General features: G+C 36.5%; 1 protein-coding gene across 3 annotated transcripts; it reads right to left on the bottom strand.

Annotated features, from left to right (window-relative positions):
- p4ha1a (prolyl 4-hydroxylase, alpha polypeptide I a) lies at window positions 1–27243 on the bottom strand. Of its 3 annotated transcripts, XM_048171593.1 has the most exons (16): window positions 27090–27243; window positions 18381–18488; window positions 18105–18201; window positions 16244–16395; window positions 15067–15204; window positions 14728–14979; window positions 14282–14475; window positions 11930–12106; window positions 9058–9128; window positions 7155–7220; window positions 4858–4957; window positions 4723–4776; window positions 4284–4349; window positions 4105–4173; window positions 1871–1967; window positions 1–534 (listed from the first exon to the last, which is right to left on the bottom strand). In XM_048171593.1, the coding sequence occupies exons 2-16, from the start codon at window positions 18469–18471 to the stop codon at window positions 464–466; spliced, it is 1695 nt and encodes a 564-aa protein (XP_048027550.1). In that variant the 5' UTR covers window positions 18472–18488; window positions 27090–27243; the 3' UTR covers window positions 1–463. The 3 variants fall into 3 exon arrangements, with proteins under 3 accessions (XP_048027550.1, XP_048027548.1, XP_048027549.1); XM_048171591.1 differs by lacking the exon at window positions 7155–7220; XM_048171592.1 differs by lacking the exon at window positions 9058–9128 and having other exon boundaries at window positions 7155–7225.
- Window positions 27244–27363: the final 120 nt, after the last annotated feature.

Below are 27363 nucleotides of genomic sequence, written 5' to 3'. Positions count from 1 at the left end.
TTTGGAAAAATCTTTTTTATTAGACCATTCCCGATCATTCTATGAATGCTGCGAACATGCATTCTGTGCATTTTCTATTATTTGTCACTTTGATCTGGCTGTCAGTCAGAATAAGTGTTGGAGATATGCTGTCACTGCAGTGCTCTGATTTGATGCTATTGTACAGCTCAATAGCTAAAGGCCTGTTGTAATGGAGTGTTGTCAGGAATAGCGGCTTCCTTTGAAGCCCTAGTGTGCAATGACAAAAGGCACTAACAGAGGTAATGTAACCCAAAGGCTGGCTCACACACACACACACACACACACACACACACACACATACTCTTCGATTTAAAATAAATGTGATGGGTCACATGTATGCTGCTGCGGACACAGTGGACATGAACAGCAGGGAGGATGCTGTGTTTTCAGTCTGTTCAGAGGAGGAGGAGGAGTGCATGAGGAAGATGGTTGAAGGCTTTGATCAATCTGTCTCTTGCAGGGCGCATGGTCTCCTGAATTCCTGACCTCTCTCGTGAATCCATTTATTTGACACTAATGGATAGGCAATGAGAGATAGAAAGAATGAAAAAGACATTAGATGGATTGTTCTTTGAATTTTCTGTAAAAAATTCATTGTGCCATTTCATGCTATAAAAATGTTGATATATGTCGATTGTCGATATATTTACAACAATGCCTTCAGAAAAGTAACAGGGTTGAGAGTTTATAAAAGTTTAGGAAGCTTTAGAAATGAGGGTAGATAGTTTAATTTGACATTACTAACTGTTTGCTCAGGTGAATTAGAAACTGAATTCATGAATTTATGATGGTAACAGGGTTGACACAACATGACTTCAGGACTTTTAAAAGATGAATTATGTCAACTAAAATGTGCTTAAATTATAAAACAGCAAGAAATACTAGTAAAATAAAAGTAAAGAATTGATAGTTTAATCTGACATTACTAAATATTTGCTTATTTACTAAATATTTGCTTAAGTGCATAAATTATTTTATAGATAATTTAATGTTGATGGTAACACAGTTGACAATTTACCACAATAATACATTATATAACACAATTAAGTTATTAAAAAAAATACTTTTATTTGTGTTTACTTGCTGAAATAATGACAATGTCACTAAGTGGTTTTTTTTTAATTATTATTTATGGAATGATACATTATTTTAACAATGGATAATTATGATGGTAACAGGGTTGACAGAACCAACTTCAAGACTTTTAAGTGATGGATTATGTCAACTAAAATGTAATTATTTGCTAATACAAGCAGGTAATACGTATGAAGAAAGAAAAGTAAAAGGGTTGAACGTTTAATTTGCCATTTTTAACTAGTTGCTCAAGTGCATAAATTATAAGAAAGAGAATTTAATGCTGATGGTAACAAATTACAAACCTAAAACAATAAAAGAAAAAGTCATTAAAAAGAGCAAACGTTTATGTCTTCACTTTCTGAAAGGATGATGAAGTCATTTTGAGTTTTTTTTATTTATAGCATAATACAATATTTTAATTAGCGATAATTATGATGGCAACAGGGTTGACACATAACGACAAGATTTTTAAATGATGGATTGTCAAATAAAATCTGCTTGTTTGCTAATACTGCAAGAAATACATGCAATCCTCATGAAGAAAGAAATGTAAAAACATTTTAAATTCAAATAAAGTTACAGGATTTTGCTGATGTGTTTAGAAAAAGTCTATAACACATAGTAAAAACTGGTGTCGGCAATTCATTGTTAAAATCAGTATATACACAAAGGCGTCCTTTTCAAAAGAATTATCCAGATTCCTAAAACAAGTATGATGCATTTAGAGCATGAAGAAAATCTCCTGATAATACATTGTATCAGAGACACTCACCCCACTTGTTTCCCACCAGTACCGGGCAAGCTGCGTGTCTCGTGCTGTAATCTCCTTCTCCGCTGGGAAAGAGATTATACCAGAATACAGCTGTACCCTAAACACAGACACAAAAATGTTAAGTGTTAATTCTTCACAGAAAAGCCAGTTGTGTCAAGATACAACCTATTATACTGGCTGTTTAAAAAATTAAAGCAACACCTATGACATTTTTTCTGTACCTGTTTCTATGGCTGGGTGGTATGACACTATATACTGTGGAACAGCAGTAATATGTCAAACTGTACAGTTTAGTCACCTATGATTACAGAGTAATGTTGCATACTAATATAAATGCATTTTAAAGCATTTAATACACATCTAAAATAGACTACTACATGGTCATCCATCAATGACATAAAAGGCCACTTGTGTGTATTAACACTTTAATGACTGTTACTAAACACACTTAAGTAAACTTTTAAAAATTGCACTTTGCAATAGTCAAATTAAAAGTTTGACTTTAGTGTACATTTTAAAACATTATATTTAATAATCTTTTGTTGTGCTTTAAAAAAAGTACATTTATTTTGATGTGCTGACAGTAAAGCATGTCAGGTACTTGATTATAATTTTATAATTTAACTGTAGTGTGTATTTTGATAATACATTTAAACTGACTTTATCGCATTAAATTATAAATATATTTAAATAATGACATAAAAATAGAAATGACATTAAAGTAAGTTTACCATAAATGTAAGTACATTCAACAGTACACTTCGACCATATTTCAAAGTCAATAGAAGTAACATATTATAAATAAAGATGTACTTAAGTCCAATAAGTGGGTCGAAAATATCTCTTAGGTTGCATTTAATTCAAATTGAAGCTATAATTGTAAATAGTACGGTGGCCCAGTACTGCACAACACAACGAAATTAAAAAAGCAAACATAAGTTCACAACACAACGAAATCGAGACACAACACAACAGAATCGAGCCACAACACAACGGAATAAAGCCACAACACAACGAAATCGAGCCACAACACAACGGAATAAAGCCACAACACAACGGAAATGCTCCGACCACTAGGGGGCTCTCAGAGCTCGGTAAAGTTAGTTTTCCTTGCCACTGTTCTATAGAGTCGGCAGTAATATCAATACCACGATTTGTTTAAACAGTATGTAACCACTGCATATCGACATGAAATATTAATTCAATATCACCTACGTGCAAAATAGCTTCATATTTAGGCCTATACTTGTGAATGATTTGACGCGCTACCACGGCGCATGATGAAGGGAACGTCTGCCAATCCCACTAAGTGGTTAAAACGTATAATTTGTATTCATTAAAATTACTTTTAACATTTAAAAACAGACATATTCAAATTCCAAAGCTTGTCAGTATTACCAACAGGAACTAACAACCTTTGGAATTTGAACATGTCTGTTTTTAAATGTTAAAAGTAATTTTAATGAATACAAATTATACGTTTTAACCACTTGGTGGAACTGGCAGACGTTCCCTTCATCATGATTCGTGGTATCGCGTCAAATCATTCACAAGTATAAATATGAAGCTATTGTGAACGTAGTTGATTTTTAATTAATATACCATGTCGATATACAATGCTTACATACTTAAAACTAATCATGGTATTGATATCTTTGTAAAACTGTCGACTTTATAGAACAGTGGCAAGGAATAGTAATATTACCTAGCTCTGAGAGCCCCCAAGTGGTCGGGAGCATTTCCGTTGTGTTGTGGCTTGATTCCGTTGTGTTGTGGTTTAATTCCGTTGTGTTGTGGCTTTATTTCGTTGTGTTGTGGCTTGATTCCGTTGTGTTGTGGCTTATTCCGTTGTGTTGTGGTTTAATTCGTTGTGTTGTGGCTTGATTCCGTTGTGTTGTGGCTTATTCCGTTGTGTTGTGGTTTAATTCCGTTGTGTTGTGGCTTATTCCGTTGTGTTGTGGCTTTATTTCGTTGTGTTGTGGCTTGTTTCCGTTGTGTTGTGAACTTATGTTTGCTTTTTTAATTTCGTTGTGTTGTGCACTACTGGGCCACCGTAAAATAGCATGTAATTAGGCATCCATACAGTACTCACCTAAGTATATTCTTTTTAAGTATATTATTTTTGTAATAAGTACTCATTATAAAAGTATGCTAACTTGTACTTCTTTTTCAAAAGTGCAGCTAATATATAAATCATTTTGGCATTGAATTTCTATACACAAAACAAACAGCACCTTCATTGGCTTTACTGCAGCTCCAACTTCTGGAAAGACAGTGGCGCCCCCTGCTGCTACATCACTCATCTGCAACAAAGAGGTTGTTTCACAGGGAAATTTATACCAAGTGATGGCAGTAGAAGAACCAACCCTGACAGAACAGTCACTACAGCAATAATCGATCAAATCCTACTCACATAGAAAAGCCAGGTTGCTATTCGATTCCCTGTGCCCAGCTCTTTAAAAGCATCTGGTTCATCTTTCTGGTGGAAAAAGCATATTAAAATGGTACATATTGAGTATAATTCGAATGCTTTGCTATATTGAATACATAGGCCCGGTTTCACAGACAAGGCTGAGATTAAGCCAGGCTTAGGCCTTAGTTCAATTAGGACATTTATGTAGCTTTTATAAATGTGCCTGAGAAAAAAAACATTACTGATGTGCATCTTGAGACAAAACAGTGGCATTGACACATTTTAAGAAAGAAAGTTTATTTCAGTTAAAACAGCTCAAACATGCATTTCAGTCTGGGACTGACTAATTTTAATTTTTGGGTGAACTATTCCTTTAAGCCTTGTCTGAGAAACCGGCCATTAGTGTAACAGGGTAATGAATAAAGAGCTTTGTATTAACCCGTCCAAAGTCAAAGTGGGGCTCGTATTGTCCTCCAACACCATAATTCGCCACCTATAAAGAGAGAGTATATTATAAATTGAAAGAAATAGAACTATTCTCAGTCTTATGCATTAAAGGCCTCATGAACACGACCTGTAGTTCTTCAGCTGTTTTGACATCGAGGCCTGTGATGTCTTCTATGCGCTGATTTATGCGATCCACAACCGGATGCTCATAGGCCGCCAACCATGCGCTGAGAGAAAAGACACTTAATAACATATTGGCTCGGTATTCCTACTGAGAACTATTTGCAACAGTATAACATTTTTTTTCTTTCTGTTTTTACATAAAAACAAACAAGTATAACATGAGTTGTCCAGTGTAAACCTGCAGGATTAGTGTTCAGCAATGAAGTAACGCAATGTTTAGTATGTGATTGAACTGTCAGTATTGTTAGTATGCAGAATGCAGGTAAAAAAGAAATTTGAATGAAAAATTTATGGATGCTTGTTTCCGCCATGGAATAAAAAAAATTTAAAAGTATTTGCGAAACTTTATCTCACAAATCTGACTTTTTTTCTTAGAATTCTGAGATATAAATGTGCAATTGCATGTTATAAAGTCAGAATTGTGAGATTTAAACTAGTAATTGTGGAAAAAAAAGTCAGAATTGTGAGATAAAATGTAACAATTTTTTTTTTTTTTTTGGACAGAAACAAGCTTCCATAATTCTACCACCAAGCACGTCAAAAGTGCCCATCATTCAAATTAGGTTTATAAGATATATGATATATACATGAACTTGTGAATCAATCTGTGAGTTATTGACAGAAATGTTGTGTTTTACATCCCAGACAGCAACATAATGCGGCCCAGATCCGGCCCACATCTGGTACATGTGGATTACATGCGGACCGGATATGGGCTGGATCTGCGCCGACTCTATGTTGCTGTCAGGGATCAGTGTTTAGCTGATGTTTTGTATGTGTGAGTAAGTGTGTGAGCAATAGCTAGGGTTACTCAAAAACGTTAAATTATTTACAAAGGCAGCATGACTTTAAATAGTAACCTGTCAAGTAGAATTCTCTCTAATGAGAGGCACCCATGCAGTCCGTAGTCTCTTTTCATCAGATATGTAACTGTCATGTGATTTCTCAATTAATACAACAGCGTGTTGAATAAAATATAAAATATAACACAAGGTTCCCACTCTTTCATGAACACCAGATTCAAGGACTTTTTAAAGCACCATTTATTTTATATCAAGCATCTATCAAATTCACATCCCAGCATATGGAGCGTCATGAAAGATCTCTTATAGTACTTAACATTTTAACCCTCCTATTGCATTTGCATCCTTTTTAACCCAGAAGAGGTACAGAATCATTTGTACATTAATTTTGGAAATATATTAAAACCGTTTGCAACTTCCTTATCTCTAATGTTAACAATCTTTCCACACTAGTTTTGGTTTTTATTTTTTATGAATCATTACTTGAGTAAAAACATTAATATAGAGAGAATATTGTAAAAATTAATTTTGCTTGCAGCTTATCTCATAATTTAGACTTTATAACTCACAATTGTGAGTTTATACCTCACAATTCTAAAACGAAAAAAAAAAAAGAAGTCAGAATTGAAAGTTATAAACTTGGAATTTTGAGAAATAAAGTCAGAATTGTGAGACATAAACTCGCAATTGAGAGAAAAACTTGTTTATAAAACTTGCAATTCTGAATGTTTTTCTCAGTTTTTTTTTTTTATTTTTTATTCCGTGGCGGAAACAAGTTACCATACTGAAGTGTGTAATTTCTATAGTTCCCAAGAAAATTAAACTCACTCACTCATTTACTCACTCAAAATCTGTATGCAGTTTTTGTATCTGTGGGAAAGTCAACATCTAATTTTGACTTTCACTGCATGGAAAAACTGTGTCAAAAAATCTTCTTTTGTGTTCCACATAAAGTCAAACAGGTTTGGAGCATAAACAAAAGAAAAATAGTTTACTTGCAATTCTGAATGTTTTTCTCAGATTTGTGATGCCAATTACCTTTTTTATTTTTTATTCCGACAGAAAATGTGTATATTTCCCAAGAAAATTAAACTCACTCACTCATTTACTCACTCAAAACCTGGTGATCTGTGGGGCATTCTGTGTTGATCCATTGAAAATCTTTACTTTCATTGCATGGAAAAACTGTATTTTTGGTGAATTATCTAACCAACCATTGTTATTCGTGCTTTTTGTGCACACACCAAAATATTCTGTGAATCAAGATAAATATGTCTGTCTCTGCAGGTCACACTTATTCATCGAGATTAACTACATGGTGTTCAACAGATGAGATGATACTGTTTTATGGACTGAGGTCCACAAAGAGGATTCTAGGTAAAGAGAGAAAGGGGGAGCAGACAGATGTGAACTCTGCACTTTATCTTTGACCCCTTACCTCTTGGAGACTCTGTACTGGGCGGTGGTGAGTTTGCCAGTTTGCGGGTCATGCACGGTGGCACGCCTGAGCTATAGAGCCAGCACAGAGAAAAAGAGAGGAAATAGAAGAGAAAGGTGAAAGTTGCTGTCACTATATGCTGTTGACACGGCTTATACTGAACTACACCAACTGCGGACTTGGACTGCATGGGTGGTTTATGTGTAACATGGTGTGTAGTTTCTGCCCGAGTCGAGTCGAGTCAGTATGTTGTTCACTGATTGTGTAACTCTTGTGTGTAAAGAAGCCGTGGAAGAGTAACTTTCCCAAGAACAGAAAAACAAACAGGGATATCTATTTATTATGCATGGTATAAAAGCAAACTTGTAGGGCTGGTGGCTGGAATGATGGTATGCACTGTGCAACAGACTTATGTCAATTTATATATTGTGAAAGCACTGTGCTCACTAAGGCTGCATTTATTTGATCAAAAATACAGTAAAACAGTAATATTGTGAATTATTGTTACAATCTAACAAAACTTTTTTTTATTTGAATATATTTTAAAATGTAATTTATTCCTGTGATGGTAAAGCTGAATTTTCTGTAGCCATTAATTAAGTCTTCAGTGTCACATGATCCTTCAGAAATCATTCTGATATGCTAATTTGCTGCTCAATTATTATTGGTTCTAAATTATTAATAATGGTTCTTATAATTATCAATGTTGACAAACAGTTTTTGCTGCTTAATATTTTTTGATACATTCTTTCAGGATTCTTTGATGAACAAAGTTTAAAAGAACAGCATTTTTTTGGGAAATGGAACTCTTAACTTTATAAATGTCTTTACTGTCACCTTTGATTAATTTAAAGCAACGGACACACCAAGCCGACGATCAGCCGTTGGGCAACGTCGGACCGCTTTTAAGAGTCAGCCGAATAAGTTTACCCGGTGTGTTCTGCACCGTTGTCTAGTCGGACAGCGTCTGTTTTTTTGGGGGCCGATTCAGCATGTAGAATCGCCATTGGGTCGTTGGGCAAGAGAGAGAACTCTGATTGGCTGCCAAAATGGTAAGCACTTTGCTGCTTTGTTTACAGTTTGTGTATCTGCAGCCTGCAGTGCCAGTGTAAAATTTGACCCCCTGCCAGATTATCACCCCCCTAGTATTGGTAGGTTTATGAGTAGGTGTGGGCCTAGGGGTTAGAATTAGGGGTGGGGTTAAAATTAGGCAATCAGGACGCGACTTCAATAAAGGGGGTAATAATTTGGCAGGGCGTCGAAATTCGGCACAACACCGGTCTACCTTTCTGAATTACGAATATATATGAAAAAACAGACAGCGGTCTCCTTAATCCTTGCTGAAAAAATAATTAAATTATTTTTTTTTATTATTATTATCTTACTGACCTTAAACATTTGAATGTTCCAAAATATTAAGCAGCACAACTGTTTTCAACATTGATAATAATAAGAAACAAGAAATGTAAATAATAAGAATGTTTCTTAAATCATGTGACACTGCAGAGTAATGACTGATAAAAGTTCAGCTTTGGCATCACACAGAATAAATAACATTTTAACATATAATCAAATAGGAAAAAGTTCATTTAAATTGTTATAATATTTCACAATATTACTGTTTGTAATTTTGCTCAAATAATGCAGCCTTAGTGAGCATAAGAGACTTTTTTCAAAAACATTGAACATCTTAATTATTCCAAACTTTTAACTTGCTTTTGTTGTTTTACTAACTTCTATGTACTGTATATATATGGATGACTTTGGTCTTTGGTCCACCCACCCATAATAAGCACAATATATAGCATATCCCTTTGTCTTGGCTCTTGTTAAAGTTGCTTTTCCAGCATGCAGTAGGGGGAACTGGTGTGTTGGCAGTTCTACGGGCCAACAGAAGCCTTACCTTTTACTGATGCGATAGTGGGCCGTCTCTAGGACACCAGTAATGGGGTTGGAGATAGTGGCTCGGCGCAGCTGTTGAGCCAACCGGCCAAGAGTACACAAGTTACACAGCAGCTGTAGTCTTAATGACTGACCACATGAACTTGGGCACCAGCCTTCTTACTCTATATGAGCCCTTGATTACACTCTGGACTTAAATGGGCCCTGAATAATGGCAGGTCCAAGGTCACGACACTCTGAGGATTGTTATCATAATAGAAATACTCCAAATATTGGTGGCTCTTATATACTAATTTTAATACAAAATTATGCTCTTTAAAAAACTAATACCAAACAAGTGAAAATGCTTCAACCAGTGTGTTTATGTACACTACAGACCTGATGAATTTATAGGTGCAGTAAGTAAATTTTGGTTTATTGTCTTTCACTTTATATTGGAACTTACTAACGTGGATGAAGCATCACATAAAAGCAAAGGTTTTCTCTTCCCAGTGTCATTTCAGAAACACTTTATCTATAGGCATATTTGTCATTGTTACTGAATGCGTCAGATAACAGGAAGGTTACCAAGATAAAAAAAAGTTGCATTGGGCTGTCATGTGACCTCATTATAGCTGCCATTAAAGGTCAATCACCATTGTGTAGAAAAAACCCTAACTCTTGACCACCGAATTTTCATCACATTTGAGCAGACATCATTTTAAACATACTTGTCAAAAGTATTATTAATTTCTTTATAGATTAAAGTTTGTTACAGTGTAAAAAAATACTTGTGCACCTTTAAAGGGATAGTTCACCCAAAAATGAAAATTCTATCACCATTTACTCACACTCATGTTGTTCCAAATCCATATGAGTTTCTTTTTTCTGTTGAACACAAAAGAATATAGAATTTTTGAAGAATGACAGTTCCAGACAGTTGATGCTATCCACTGACTTCCATAGTATTATTTTTTTCTTACTACGGAAGTCACTGGCTACCGTCAACTATTTGGTTACCAACATTTTTCAAAATATATTATTTTGTGTTCAACAGAAAAAAGAAACTCATACGGGTTTGGAACGACATGAAGGTGAGTAACCGATGACAGAATTTTCATTTTGGGTGAACTATCCCATTAAATAATTTCAGGGATGCATGCATATCGAAATGGAATGGTAAATACTATTTCAAATATATATTGGTAACAGTTTACAATAAGGACTCTTTTGTTAATAGATACAACTTTTGATCTTTAAAAAAAAAATGTATTATTAAAGGAATCATGAACTGCATTTTTTATTATTTTACAATGTTTCCTGAGGTGAACTTATAATGCTTAGTATGATTTAGAATTAAAGGCCATTTTCTACTGTGATATTAGCCCTCTGATTTGAACACTCTGTTAGAAGCGGTGTGTCTGCTGTGAGACTTCAATGTAAATGCCCACTGCTATGATTGGCTAGCATCTTTGCATATGAAATAAGTATTACATGTGGAACTCTCTCGAAAAATGTTTACTACATTTTTTACTATTACAGCTGTTGAGATTAACTAGTCGTAAAAAGTGTTGATTATACTCCCGTTGTATGAAAGGTTGCAGTGATGAGCATTATAGCCGATGACAGACAAATACTGAGTGCATGAATGCAGTGATCTCGCCATTGCAACTTGATTTCTGCACTCTCACAAATGCTTTCATCATAACTAACAGTGCAAACACAATGTAAGTAAGAGATGCAGTTTAGACAGCGTCACTGTGATTATAACGGGAGTTTTTAGCCAGAGTCCAGAACTCAGTTGCTGATAAGCGAATTATAAAGGGTGTTTTTTTTAAATCATTTTCTGTATAAAATAATCAGTTTAAACACAAATTAAATAACAGATTATTTCCATGCTACTAAGAGAAACAATGTGAAGCTGACCCTTTTGCCAAAGATGCTATGCTGTAGAAGAAGGCTTTGATTTTCTTCTGCAGAGGTGGTCATTCGTGCACTAATTTTTACTTTTTACGAGTCGTTTTCTGAGCTTGGTTTCAATAAAAGACTAATAAGGAAGTTTTGAGTTAACTTACAGAACTTACAGGAAGTTTTTATAGTACAATGAACCTCTTACATGTCACATGAATCAAGGAAAATTTAATTTCTCAGTTCATGACCCCTTTAAGTTGAAGCATTAACAAAGTTGAATAAATTCTGTACAAGTATTGTTTATTGTTAGTTTAAATTAAATAATGTAGTTAACTATTGTTAACAAGTGAAACCTTACAGTAAGAGTTACCAATATTTTTACACACACACACACACACACACATATTCTTGAACTTACAAACTGATGCGACTTATGTCACTTCATGGCCAAAAGAATGTGGACACCTGAACACCACATCCATATTCTTGATGAACATTTAGTTACAAAAGGTAAACAAAAGTTCAGTCATACTTGCTCTAGGTGTGAGAACAAACCTCACTGGTTTTCTCACATTAAGCAAGCATGTTTGAACTTCCAATTACCATATTTGATGTGCTCTATGTATGTGTGTTGATCAAGTTTAATATGTAAAGTAAAGCCTAAATTAAATCTTTTCATCATATAAAGCGATTGTGTCTCCTTCAGAAGACTTTTATTTAACATCTCAATTCATATAAATCCTTTACAATGTCTTTATGAAACGTTTTTGATACATGAAAGTCTGGGTTGAGTGGACTTTCAATGGATGGACAAAAAATATATCTAAGATGAACAAAAGTCAACATGAGGGTGAATAAATTATGACAGAATTTTAATTTCTGGGTGAAGTGACCATCACAGATATTACTGTACTAGGAATGTTTTGGCCATTAATAGTGTACATATTTATAAACATTTTAATGTGTATAAAAGTTGAACTCACCCTCGGTTTAGCCAGTTCCTTGACCTTCTCCATTTCTTTTTCCGTTATAATGTCATGGTAACGAACGATACGTGGACGGTCCCATTCGTCCTCCTGTTTCACCGGGCCGAGCATGTACAATGGATGTCTGTTATTGTTGAAGTAACGGCAGAACAAACGGCTCTGTCTGCGAGGGGTCTGTAAGGATGAGATTTTATATATATATTATGTAGCAGAGATGTTCACGAGTCTTTTATCTGGAGTCCGAGTCAAGTCTGGAGTCTTTTGTCACGAGTCCGAGTCGAGTCTCGAGTCATTAAAAAAAAAAAAAAAAAAAAAAAAAAAAATTCTCATAATCAAATCTTAGTTGTATTATATAGAAAAATAATATCTTACTATAATCTGTTTTATTTGAAATTAAGGTCCTATGATGTAAGGGATAACGTACATCCAGTTTTTTGCTTTATAATCCATTACAATGTACAAAACAGTCGTCCTGGCAACACGAGTAGTCATTTTCAATACAGTCGCTAAGTGGACACGAGATGGCGCCAGTGAGTCACGGTTTGTTATACAGCTTCGTTGTTATTGACGACAGTCATTATCAGAAAATATCAAACTTCGGAATGTTTAAGAATGTCAATAGAAAACTCTACACATGCTGATTGTGATACGTTAAGATATGAGCTTTAAGTAATAAATGGATTAACATCTCTTTCTATCTCTCTTTCTTATGGACACACATTAAGAAATAGAAAAGCTGCAAATAATACGAAGATTGATAAAACGTAGTGCTAGGTTTAAAGTCTAGATTTTTTTTTTTTTGTTCATATTTTAACAGGCTGGCAATTCAAATGAGCCATGCCGCTACACCACAGTATAATAGCTAGTTCAATGTTAATGTGACTAACCTTTGTGGATGCGATGTCTCATAAAATTTGATGATGTTGTTCCAGTGTCTTTAATTGTTTTCCCACATTCTGTGCATCTAGTCGATCTGACGTGATAATAAACCCAAACGAAAGAACATATGGCACGGTGGCTCCGCTCCCGTCATGTTGCATGGGACTCTTATTATGACATTTCGGAGTTTATGCGCACAGACATACGTAATCAAATTCTATGGCAAGACTCCAATCTACCCCGGCACGGAAGGAAATATATGTGACGCAGATATTATAAAACCATTTAAACACAACACAGATTCTTTATTTATTATATCAGTACTTAAGGGTAAAAGACTTAAGTCGTTTTTAAAATATTCCGAGTCTTTTGTGCCGAGTCGAGTCAAGTCTGAAGTCATTTCAGGTCGAGTCCGAGTCTGAAGTCTGTTAAAATGCGACTCGAGTCCGAGTCTCTAACTCGAGTGCCCATCTCTGTTATGTACCTTAAATTTATATCTTCTGCATGACAAATAAATTGGTTAGTGTTTCATGTTCTTTCACAGCATGAGTAGTAAGTTTCAATGTGCTGAACCAGGTAGGCACTGCCACAGAAAAACCCATTCACTGACTTCCAAAAGCTGCACAGCAGTCAGTCTATCTGATTGGAGCATGTGTGATTTTACTAAGTTTTGTATGCAATATGCATTCAGCTGCGGTGAACTGAACGACAAAAATACAGCTTTGTGTCATGGCCGCATTACCACCATGGGTGTGCATAAATAATAAAAAGTCCTGTCTTTAATAATTACTTACCTCAAATACAGAACCACTATAAATAAACATATCAGGTTACATCAACACAGTAAAAACAACTGAAACTGGTTCCACTTTATATTAAGTGTTTTTCATTACTATGTACTTACGTAAAACAAAACAAAAAATTGACTGGTTATGTACAATATACATATTGTGTTCATGTTGTACTGCAAAACACTTGCTGCTATTGACGGGGGATACAGGTTTAAGGATGGGTCATGGGGTAATAGAAGGGTCAACAGAGTAATTATAGATGTAATTAAGTAAATTCATTGCAGATGTAATTACATGCAGTTGTTTTTGGTTACACTTTATTTTAAGGTGACAGTTACATTGTACCTACTCAAATAAGTACTGAGTAATATTAATTAATTACATGTACTTACTATAGAGTTATGGTTAGGGTTAAGGTTTGGTTTAGGGTTACTTACATGTAATTATGCATAATTTACTGTTATTACATAGTAAGTACATATAGTAATGTGTAATACGTCACCTTAAAATAAAGTGTTACCCTGTTTTTTAAATAAATGCAATTAAATTAATTATTTAAATGTTATTACATAGTAGTTAAAGACACTTAATATAAAGTGAATGTGATATATTAACATCAGCTAATGCATTCCAGTGAATATTTATATTAATGTAGCAATTACAGCATTCTAATACTTACCATTCTGAGTCCTTCTCCTCTACATAGCTGCTCATATTTCCTCTTTTCAGGGAGATATCCCTTCTTCCCATCTGTCTCTTCTTGCTTTTTCTTACTCTCTTCCTTGGAGCCCTGCTCCTCCTCAGCCTTCTTCTGTTTGGCTAGCTGGTATTCAAAATATTTCAGGTTCCCAAGTGCTCGCTGGTGCTCAGGATCTAGACAGCAGAGATAAATAAACAAATTGTAATAGTTTGGAGAGCTGCTGAATGTCTCAAATGGCTCAGAAATAGCATGAAATAAAGTCAGAATCGTGAGATGTTTAGCCTTTTCTCTTTTTTTCTCTCACAGTTGCCAGTTTTTATCTCGCAATTCTGACTTTATTTCTTGCTATATGCTGTATAAATGCCATTTTCGAAATATATCTGGATGAATGTGAACATAGCCATAGTCTAGCAGAACAGACTAACCCACAGAGAGCAGTCTCTTGGTGTGTTCCAGAGCTCTCTCCAGCTCCCCCTGCTGGTAGATTGAGTAGCTGAGGTAGTCCAGCACAGTCACAATGTCAACACTGGATTCTTCTCCTTCATCCAGTTGCTTGAGTGCCTGGGCCATCCATAGCTCTGTGTGGTAGTAGTCTGCATCAGAGTAGGCGATTTTTCCCAGCTCAAAACAGTCTTCTACTGTCAGGGTGCTTTTAAATGGCAAGCCTGTTGTAACACCTGCAGGAAAACATGCAATGAGATGTCATGTTTGGAAATTATTTACTCTAAATATTTAGTCTGATCTTTCATGTAGGTCACACTCACCAGGCAGGTTTCCAGAAGAGATGGTCTGTGTATCCAGTTGATATGTGTCCTGCAGTCGGAGGAGAGCTTTGGCTGCACCGTTCTGGTCTTCGTCATTAGGGAAATACTGACGTTGAATGGTCAGGTTTGAGATAAAGCCTAGAAGAAAATGTAGTTATCTTTCCGTAAGAAAAAACATATCTATAAGAAGAACATCTGGGATTTTTTTTTTACAATTGCTAGAACACATTTCTCAATACTTAGGTCACTTTTTCCCTAGTTCCCCTAACTTTTAGCTTGGCACAGCAATAATTTCAAAATGTATTAAAACCACCAAAACACACTCTGACAACAGGTTGCATTATACATTGTTTTCTTTTTTAAATGTTCTTTACAAAACAAGAATGACACTTTCTAGTGTTTAGAATTCACTGCAGTATATTTTACATAGTCTATTTTGTATGGTTTACATTAAAGTATAAAATATTCCTGAATTTTCCCTTTTATATAGATGGTAATGAAACTGAAATACCAACACCCTGTGTAGGTGTTCAGCTACATCTAATAGATTTGACAGTATTTAATTTTTTTAGATTTGGAATATATTTATATATGGAATTATTGAAGAAATGTAGAAAATTGCAGTTTTATTCAGTTTTGTACTATGTTAGGTTTTAAACTTAATTTTAACATTTTGTAAAGAGTGTATAAATATGCAAACTGGACTGTAGGTAACAGTTTTGGCAGTAGTTGTGTCTGATTGAGAAAAGAATACATGTAATTTAAAAGTTGTCGAAGGCATTTTGTGCCAAAGCAATGACAAACGATCCACACAGTTTAGCTGACGTAGGCTAGGTTTCACAGACAAGGCTTAGAATAAGCCAAGATTAAGCCTTAGTTAAATTAGGACATTTAAGTAGCTTTTATAAACGTGCCTTAGAAAAAAAAAAAAAACATTACTGGTGTGCATCTTGAGACAAAACAATGGCACTGACATATTTTAAGATATGTCAGTGCAAGATGCTTTCAGTTAAAGCAGCTCAAACATGCATTTTAGTCTGGGACTAGACTTAAGCCTTGTCTGTGAAACCAGGCTGATAACTCTGTAAAGAGTTTTGAAAAAGTGACCTAAGTATTGAGAAATGGGTCCTAGTGATTGTAAAAAAAATATAATGCATTGAATTACAGTGATACTAACCATCAGACATGTCCTTGAGCACTAGGTCTTCCACTTCACCCCACTCTGTGTTTAGTCTCTTCATTAGTTTAAAGGCATTGACAGGGTGACCCAAAAACCCCTCTGGGTCCTGTGTGGCTGTGGCTGTTAAAGCATCAAGCTTCTCAGCCCACCTGACGACACACACACACACACACACAGTGTCAGAGTGCTTTACAAATTGGATCAGTGATTCGGAGCACTAAAGTCATGTGATTTCAGCAGTTTAGCCTTTTTATAGGAGATCCGAATCACTGATTTGATTCGTAAAGCTCCGAAGCAGTGTTTTGAAATTGGCCCATCACTATATTGTTGAAAAGTCGTTATTTTGTTTTTTTGCCGCACAAAAAGTATTCTTGTCGCTTTATAATATTAAGGTAGAACCACTGAACTCACATGAAACTGTTTTGAATATGTTTTTAGTACATTTATGGATCTTGAGAGTTACAATGGCATTGCTGTCTATATAGGCCTCACTGAGCCATTGGATTTCATCAAAATATCTTAATTTGTGTTCCGAAGATGAAAGAAGGTCTTACGGGTGTAGAACGACATGAGGGTGAGTAATAAATGACATTATTTTCAAGATAAGAGTACATAAACACACAGAACTACAAAAAGTGCATGTGTGCCAAAGTGTCATGCATAATGCTAAGATCATACAGCACAATCCAAGATAAATATCTACAGCTTTACATGGAATATATGCCTAATGTGAATATCTGCTCCACACTGAGTGTGATATAAAATTGTGCAAAATCACACAAAATCAAACCACTTTGTAAAGCTTAATATGGTGATTAGCGACTATACGAAAAGATATCCCACGTTTTAATTAAAAGTATCCATCATCTTAATGGCATCTTGTCTTTTCACTCAAGATCACACATGTGGACCAAAGTGAAAAAAATGTTTAGATTTTAGCTAATAGATAATAGATAAGTTTATTATGTCACCGGAGGTGTAAATGAGACGTTTCATCACAATACGATCTGACATCCATATTTGCCAATACCTCAAAACATAGCACGATACGATTATGATTTGATTAGATTCAGAGGCCTGTGGTTGATATATATCGATATTACGATATGATTATGATCCTTTTTTACAGAACCATATCATCATTGCACGTTACATCATGAATCATCTGATGACAGCTCATCATTGGCTTGTACAATGAAGCAACACTCTAAATGGCTTTCAGTCTTCTGTGCTCTCTCTGTGCAAATCTAGTATCCCCATAGGGACACAACAAAATAAGAAATATACATTTATACAGTAAAATAAATTTTAAAAAGATAACATTTGTGTAGATGTGGCTAAAAGAGTGTCAAAATAACGATGCACCTTAAAAATCCATATTGATTTTTACATGTTGCATTGATACGTTGAATGAAGAAGGCTGAAGACTGACGACTGGATATAAAAATTAAACACAAACGTGAAACACAAACACGAGCAACAACCGACAGAGCAACTTAAAGACAGGGCAAATGAGGGAACTAATGAAAAACACCTGTGATGATAAATGAATGTCCATGACAACAAATGAGAAGCGGGAAACAGAAACAAAGGAATATAGTAACTACCGAATACAAACTAAAAGTCCATGAAAATGAGGGGAAAAAAACTGAATATGTGTGCCAGATACATCATATTGTTAGTCATTTGATTGATGCATTGATCCATACTGATGTATCATTACACCCATAAATATTGTCAGATTTTATTTACATAGATAATTGGAATGTAATCTTAGCCAACCGTTTTGAAGATTTCTGTCATGCCCATTATATGTGTTGTATGACTCCTGTTGATACTGTTAATAGATATTACTCACTGTTTCACTTGCTCCAGTTTGCTTTCCTCTGCTTTGATGTAGTCTTTCAGTGACGTCACCAGGTCTTTTTCTGTGAACAGCAGATCTGTCATGTGACCTACAAACACAGGTTAAACAGAGCATCAGTGATTAAGCGAATGACTTGTTTTCCACAACACCTGTCAGCTGCATGGTAAAATGTTCATGAACACACAGGTTTAGAGGCATTTGTTGCCTATTAGAACCTGTAGGAACATTTCAAAAATAAATTTATGAAAAGTTTAAAAGGTTGCATACCGATGGAAGTGAAGAAGTCATTGTGAGCAGAGGAAGGCTTTAGCAGAGAGATGAGTAAAATACAGCACACACTCCTAACTCTCATCTTCATCCTGTTTGACAAACAGCCTAAGAGAGAGAAAATGAGATTATTATTAACATTATTAACAGCCACACAGCTCTCTGGAATACTTTATTCTGATTGGTCAATCGTGTCATTTAGTGGCCAAATATTTTTGTAAAATGACTGCTAAACTGTATATTTGACTGTGGCAGGGTTATTACTGTTACCTAAAACTTAAAACTATTTAAAACATTCAGTTAATTGAAATCAAGCTGAAATAAAATTAAATAAAAATATTAGATGAAAAATAAAAAAATAGAAATGTTGCCTTGGCAACTAACTAAAATAAGTTGAACCGCTGAAATTACTAACAGGAAAAAAAAAAAAAAATAAAACTGACATTGTTTACCTTTAAACTAAAATTAAAATGTAAATTGAAAATATAAAAATAAAAGCTAACTAATCATTTTAATAAAAACTATAATAGTATATAAATAATACTAAAATAACATGGCAACATGCGGCTGCTACTTTTCATGACATACATTTTTTCAATCTTATTCATTCTGTTTGGACAGGTGGATCAGCATGTGTTCAGTCTCGACGCTCTAGGCACTTTTATTATGCTGTGTCTGTATTAAGTATAATTGTATTTGTTGTATTATATTTATATTATTCATATTCATATTGTTTGAATTTTTTGCTCTGTTTGGTTAAGTGTAGGGTTGGGTATCTGAGTTTTAGTGATTCCATTTCCAGTTCTGATTCTGCTTATCGATTCCCAGTTTCGATATCAAACATATTTATTCTTTTTGCAAAACATTCTGTTGAAGCTGAATACCATGAACAAAATTTAAGAACAACTAATAAACTAGACTAACCAATATAAAAAAAATTAACATTATTAAAGACAATTACAGTCAGTAATACAATAAAACAAATAAGCAAATTAGCAATTATAAATATAACTGAACAAAGTTCAGAAATTGAAATCAAATGTAAAATAATACTGCATAGTTTTCTTTTTATAAATAAAATATAGCTTAATCCTTATTAAACTTACAAAAGTTATTCAATAAAGATCAGTGAGTGATTTTCTTTTTCTTTTGATCTTTGATTAACAGTAATGACACTGTCATGAGTTTTGAGGGAGATACTGAACACGCGAAGAAGACGAAGATGATGAAGATTAACAAGCTTTAATGATCCAACAAGGTACATCCAAACTCAACTGCACATAGACAAGGTCAAATGAATTACTATGACAACAAACAAAGCAGGGAGAAATGGTGCAAACGAAAACAAACAGGAAAAAACTATAAAGGCGCCCGGAAGCCATGTCCTCGCGCCACAGAGAGGAGGTGAGGAGGATGAGGAGATGATGAAGGGATGCTAAAGGAAACTGGTAGAGGATACTGGAGGAAGTTCAGGAGGAGGATGGCTGACTGGGAGGAGACAGAATGGAAGGGTCCAGGGTGGTCCTGAAGGTGGTGAGAGCCAGGGAGAATACTTGAGCAGAGGCATGATGGCAGGTGCCCAGGCCACAGCCATAACTGTGCTCCATGGTGGCATCGACAGAGGCAGGAGCCATGGTGGTTTAAGTCCTGATGCCTATGACTATGATGATTTGATGAGGTGGAGGGAAAGGGAGACAGAGTGGGACTGATGGGATGGAAGAAGAAGAATCTGATTGAAAAGTCTGATTGAAGAGCTGAAAGTGGTGCTGCCATTGTCATGCTCTCAGTGGTGGGAGGGTGAACGGGGCTCTCCTCCTTGTCCTCCGATTCCACGAAAGGGCACTTGGTCAGACGGGAGGGTGATCTCGGAGGGTGATCTCAGCATCTCAGGCTCCATGGTGATGTTGGGCACACACGCCCTCGACGGCGTGGCCTCGCAGCAGAGAAGCGCTCAAATTCTGTGGTAGGCTCAAACTGCATTGTTCTGACTGGAGGGTTCTGGTTGGGCACTGGATCTGGAGTGGGGCTGATTTCCCTGCTCAAGGCAGAGCAGCGTGACAGCAGGGGATTCCATAAATAATAATTGGGGAGAAGGGGTGGAGGGCACACAGTGTAGGTGTGGTGAGGTCTGACCCAGGTGAAGCCATCTGACAGAGGGAGCCCGGCGAGGCCAAATGGCCAATGGTCCACGTTGCAACCAAGGGTGGGAGGAGTGTAGGCAATGAAGTCTGGGAGACAGGTTGAGGAGGAGCGATGTCCACTGAGGTCAAAGGCAGAGTTACGGGCTCCTCTTGCTCAGGTGAAGACGGCTCCCAGCTGGCCAGAGGTGGATCCGCACCACTGAGAGGTGGAGGCAGAGGGACTGGTGGGAGACGGTGATGAGTGGGTAATGGGAATGGATGAGGGCTGAGGACGATGGTGGAGAGAAACAGTCCAATGATGAGGGCTAAGTCCTCTAAGTTGATTTGATGAGTTGGAGGGAGTGGGAAGCAGGATGCGACTGACAGGACTGAAGAAGAAGAATCGTCTGATTGAAGAGCTGAAAGTGGTGCTGCCAGTGTTATGCTCTCAGTGGCGGGAGGGTGAACGGGGCTCTCCTCCTTGCCCTCCGATTTCACTAAAGCGCACCTGGTCAGATTGGGAGGGTGATCTCAGAGAGGGTGATCTCAGTATCTCAGGCTCCGTGGCAATTTTGGGAACACGGGACCTCAATGGCATAGGCTCGTGGCGGAGAAGAGCTCAAATTCTGCGGTGGGCTCAAACTGCTTTGTTCCGACCGGAGGGTTCTGGCTGGGCACAGGGTCTGGAGTGGGGCTGAACAAAATACAGGCCGAAGATGATCAACTGAGCGCAAGCGATAATCCGCTTACTGTGCGTTCAGACTGCTGCTGACGAGAGCATCAAAATTAGCTCTGGTTGCCCTGCCATCAACGCTGTACTGTGCATTCAGACCCCCTCCGGCAAGAACGTCAACGTGACCAGCAACCAATCAGAATGTAGAAGTCCTCATTACCCTAAAGCTGAATTCAACTCTCCTCGATGGTCACACCGTCCAAGACGCACCATGCCACTGCTCGCCACCGGGTCACATTGAAAATGAATTACTTCCTGTCACTTTGAATGCACAGTTACTTTCACTTTGGGTCGGGTCTTCTGTCACAGGTTGTGAGGGAGATACTTAACATACGAAGAAGACGAAGATAATAAACAGGTTTTAATGATCTAACAGGGTAATCCATCGAAGGTCCATCCAAACACAATTACACATAGACGAGACCTGACAAACACTCACAAACTGAACTAAACTTAAATAGGGGAGATAATGACACAATCGGATCAATTTGATCAAAGTATTACATTTAGGTAAAGTTAAAATATTGTCTAAATCTCATTATGATAGTACATGTAAACTTAGTCATAGTTTGGAGGAAAAAACACTGAGACATTTCTCAAAATATTTTGTTTTATGTTCCATATAAGAAAGAATGTTCTGGAAAAACATGAGGGAGAGTATATGATGAAATAACTTTCATTTTTAGGTGAACTATCCCTTTAATAAACTTCTCACAGCTGCTGTATGTAGTTCAGCAGTTGTTCCTCAGCAGTGAGGCGTACAAGAACATGAGGCACGATGAGCTATTCTGTGCCAGACAGATTGTCCACTCAAATCCCCGCTGGCACTGTGAAAAAGTAAAGGGTTGCCAGCTCACTGCCCTCAGCTTGACAGCATTCAGTTAGCCTGTAACTTCAATTTATAAATAGGGCAGAACAACCAAGCAGATTGCACAATCTTCTTCCTTCCCCTAAAAATTTGGCTGCCTTTTTGTTTTTTGGAAAGCAGCTGCATTCATAATGTCTTAACATGCATCTCATCCATCCTAAATAATATGCAAGATTAGAAGTAGTACACCCCAAATCAAGTACAGTGACAATAGCGTGCCAAAGGAATCTGGATGATAGGCCGGTGGTTAAGGTTTTATGTTTACCCTGCAAAAAAAAAAAAGGTAATATTTTTTTCATATAATGTTTCCTCTGCAGTGGAAAGATTGGTAATAGCTAGGGGTGTGACGAGACGGGTATCTCACGAGACGAGACGAGACTCGAGATTGAGTTCACGAGACGAGACGAGACAAGATTTTTACACACTATTTTTAAGAAATCCTTAATGGCGAAATAACATGACTAGAAAAAATATTCTGCAGGTGTATTTGAAATGTTTTAACTAATCATCTCGTAATGAATGTCATTTCAGTTCTACTTTCTTGGTATGAATTATCATATGCAGTAAAAGACAACAATACTCAAGTACTGTAAAAGGTTTTGCCACAAACTCAACTGGCTTCTCTCCTGTATGATTTCAGTCTTCTCAGACCTTACTGTACATGATTTATGAGCTTCTACAACCTTTGACCTCCTAACTGAACTCCTTTCCACAAACTGATCATAGAAATGAAAACAGTATAAATAAAAATGTTAACACTTTACAATAAGGTCTCATTTATTAACATTAATGCATTAACCAACATCAACTAACAATGAGCAATAACTTTGCTACAGTATTTATTAATCTTTGTTTATGTTAGTTAATAAAAATAATCAATTCATTGTTAGTTCATGATAGTTCACAGTGCATTAACTAATGTTAACAAATGAAACCTTATTGTTTGTGCTTAATAAGATTAAGATTATGGTAACACATTACAGTAACCATAATCACACTCTCTCAATATTCAAAGTGCAAATAAGACCAAATTTTTCTTTGATACACAGCTAAGAGATGGTTACAACTACACTGCCCAGCCTAAAATAGCTTTCATATTGAGAGATATTTGCATTCATCAGGGAGCCGCTTTCAAAATGCGGGGTATTGAAATCGCGTTTGAATGCGCGCTCGCATTTACTTTCACTTTTAGCGATCGCGCGTAACTCTGTAAATATGGAGCGGCGGCAACCGTTATCCAACTGAATTAAATGTTTTTTATTTAAATACAAAGCAAAACGACAGTGGAGGCGTAATGTAAACGTAGCGGTGGCATATTCTTTCCTAATCATCCTAACACTCTGTCATGGCAACAACATCACGAGACTACTTTTCGCCTCGATGAGAAATCTCGTCACATATTAGTCTCGCGAGATCTCGTGCCACGAGATCTCGTCACACCCCTAGTAATAGCCCTTTAGTGTCTTATTATTCCAATTTAATTTATGGATATAATTTAAGAATTTGACATGATAGACGTCACATGTATACATTTAATAAAGTTAGGAAAAAAGTCCTTAATAAATGCCCTGGAAATCAGTAGTAGCAAATATCACAAATATGCTTATTTAATGAGATTTATTTAATGTTTACCCATATATCTTTAAGATAATAGGTTAAGTTTATTTAGCTTGCTGTCCACTAATGAGGGGCTCAATAAAGCAGCTTCAACTCAAGCTCTGATATACCCCACAATGACTATATGTAACCCCTCACCCACGGGCCTCGGGCGTTGGAGTCGGGCGCTCTAACAAGGAGGCTAAAGTCTGCAACCCCTAGCGTCATTCGCTAGAGCATCTCTTGAGATCAGAGGAGTGAGGTTTACTTGCACAGCGACTACTAGCTGGCCTCTGTTACACTCACCCCCCCTAAACCTCACTCCCATCCTGGTCACGGCACCAATGTAACCCCTCATCCAGATCTTACTCACCCCGCTCTGCGCGGTCCTCAAACCTGGGTCTCTGGTGTTGGAGTCGGACGCTCTAACAAGGAGGCTAAAGGCTGCAACCCCTAACATCAGTCGCTAGAGCATCTCTTGAGATCAGAGGAGTGAGGTTTACTCATGCAGCAACTACTAGCTGGCCTCCGTTACACTCACCCCCCTAAACCTCACTCCCATCTGGGTCACGGCACCAATGTAACCCCTCTACCCAGGTCCTACTCGCCCCGCTCTGCGCGGGCCTCAAACCTGGGTCTCCGGTGTTGGAGTCGGACGCTCTAACAAGGAGGCTAAAGACTGCAGCCCCTAGCGTCAGTCGCTAGAGCATCTCTTGAGATCAGAGGAGTGCAGTTTACTCGCACAGCGACTATTAGCTGGCCTCCGTTACATAGGATGTGATTACAGAGGGCAAAGTACCTAGATGAAGGTGGAGTTTGGGGAGGTGGAGGGATGTTGGAACAGCTGAGACTGAAGAGAGGTACGCATCTGCTTATACTCCGGCTGTTGATTGAAAGATTTGATGGGTTTGATCCTCCCTAACTTAAGGTTAGGAACTTCATTTAAATAAGCTGAGAAAACACAGATGATGATATTGCTTCAGAATAAATTACATGTATCGTTTTTTCCCTTCTGGACAAGTAACTTTTTTTACTCGGACATGGGAACTACTGATTACTGAATGCTTACATGCAAATGCAAAAGAGAATTTTATTTCAGCAGTAAAGTGCATACTTTTAGTGTGTAGTACAAACATGTGAACTAGGATAAAGCCACTGCTGCTTCATTTGAGTATTTGCTTATAGAAGTGATTGAAGAGCATGCTGAATTATTTTGCACTAAGAATCTTGAAACAGATGACTTTGTTTGCTAAGGCATTTGAACAAAAACTAAACCTTACATATAACTCATCCTATAGTTTTGTACATGCAAACATAGCTCATATATCAGTTTCAGTTTATTCCCCAAATTAGTATAATCTCAATTCACAATACATGGTTTGAACCATAAGAGACTGCAGGAGGTTATTTAAGAACAATTCATTGTGTTTTAGTAGGTTACACGATACAATGGGTGTCAGGGTGGGTTGAGCAGCTCACTTTGTTCACGTTCTCATTCTCATTTTACCTGTTCAAAAAGCCCCAAGAAAGAGAAAACAGAACTAGAAACGAACATCTTTATCTGTCAGCAAGAATACAGGCTTAAAAGAAAGTCAGTTTTGAAATAGGAGTCTAAAGTTATAAACCAAAACCAGACAAAACCGCTGTTCCTCAATCATTATAATACGTTTAAAAATTGTGCTGACCGTCGCTTGACCTAAACTTCACTTAACTTTCTGGTGTTAAAATATCTCAGAAAAGCAAAGCAAAACAAAAAAGGTTACTAACGCAATTCCCAACAGCTTCTAAAAACTTGACCATCTGTTGGGGCAAAAAACAGCTGCTAAAACAAGCACTACAAGGAATTAACACAAACACAAATAAGACCTGAAACCAGTAGCACACGAACCATTTTAGATTCCTCCAGTTAAAACAAGTACCTGTTAAAAATGTTGTGCTTTATCCTAATTCAAAAAGAACGTAATCAGAACAAATGACTTGACTAAACATTTGAGGAACTAGTATTAACTTGTAGAGAAGGCTTGCCTAAAATCCTGCAGTGAATCCACTAAAAAAGCAATAGCCCGGGGTCACGTCAGGGAAGCTTACTGAATGTGGTCACTCGAAACAGAGAAGGACTACACCCCTTGGAATGAGGCCTTTTCCTAACAAAAATATTGTTTTAATTATTTACATTTTAAATTATGTTTTTAAATACATTATGATAAATATATAAGAACTTGTAGCATTTTTTATAAATATAACAATTGATTAATAAAACTTTGAAATTACCTTTAAACAATTTAATGAGTTTTCAAAATATCTGTTATTTTAATTCATCTTTTTTTATATATAACAATAGTGCTATTGTTGAAATAAGCTGATATTATTCTGATGGAAACTATGATTACCATAACAACATTTTGTCTTGACTTAATTTCATATCCATGCACAGTAAAAAAAATTTGTCAGGTAATCTAAAATTTGGTGCTTCATATGATGACAACTAAATGACTTTTAGTGTCCGATTTTTAGGATACATTTTCAGTGTGCATAACACTAACAAAAAGTGCAGTGGTATAGTATTAATATAGGTGCCATGTTTTGTTTTAAAATGTACCATGGTAATACCATGGTATATGATTCCATGCTACAACAAGAGCCCTTCTAGTATGTAAGTGTACTTGTGCAAATAGAATAGTGTTCTCTAATGTTAACCCGAGTGACAAAAATACTTGCATTATAATAATAGGTTATAACAGACGGATAACTGTTATTATTTCCATGTTTTACAGTAACCGGGATATTTGTAACTGATGTGGATTGAGTGCCACGTCCCTTCCCCTCCCCCAGAACATGACCCAAACTTTACTATACTAACTTTTCACTTCACTATATTTAACTAGTACCTTCGTAAACCCGTTTTGTGTCTCTTTTTACCACTGCAAATGATCTTTGACTGTCTTTAGCATGTTCATATTTTCAGAACAGATCTAACCTATTATTATAACGCCATATTAATATTAATCCAAATATTATTTTAGTGCTATGTTTAGTAAATATGTACACACTTGACTTTCCCATTCATATTACAATCAGCTATTGATTGTATACTGTTGGAATCTCTACTGTAGGAGTGATGGTTGTGATTTTATTGTGATCGCAGCGATTTTTGAAATCATAACGCAACAGGGATTTTCATCACCTGATGAAATCCACTAGAAAAAACAAACATAGGAAAATGTCTTGAGAAACCGGGGTTTTACAAGCGACAAATTGCAATACACAGAACGGGAAAACTAATGCAAATATGCAGCGAAATTTCTAGAGTGTCTTGAGCCTGTGTCAATAATACAGAGTATGTTTACTGAAGCGAGTATGTTTAGTGAAGCATAAGAAGCAGGTCAACTTACTGTTCCTCCCTGGAATGAGTCGGTATAACAAAATCGAAAATGTTGTTTGGTTAGCTTCTCTCCCTCTCCCACTCTTCAGCGGTTCGTTCGCTATTCGTTCGCAGCTGAAATGTGGAAAGATCTACAGAGAACAAATGTTTGGGCTGCAGCGCCATCTGCTGTTCGTATATAACAACTACAGTCTCCCACAGCCACATGAAACCATATTCCTGAAATACACATGTAGCCTTCTGTATATGCATGCATTACTTTTTTATCCAAGTCTTTCCTATCT

Source organism: Megalobrama amblycephala, linkage group LG20 (genome assembly GCF_018812025.1).
Source record: "Megalobrama amblycephala isolate DHTTF-2021 linkage group LG20, ASM1881202v1, whole genome shotgun sequence".
Classification (NCBI taxonomy): Eukaryota; Metazoa; Chordata; class Actinopteri; order Cypriniformes; family Xenocyprididae; genus Megalobrama; species Megalobrama amblycephala.
This window is presented reverse-complemented; position numbering and strand designations above follow the sequence as displayed.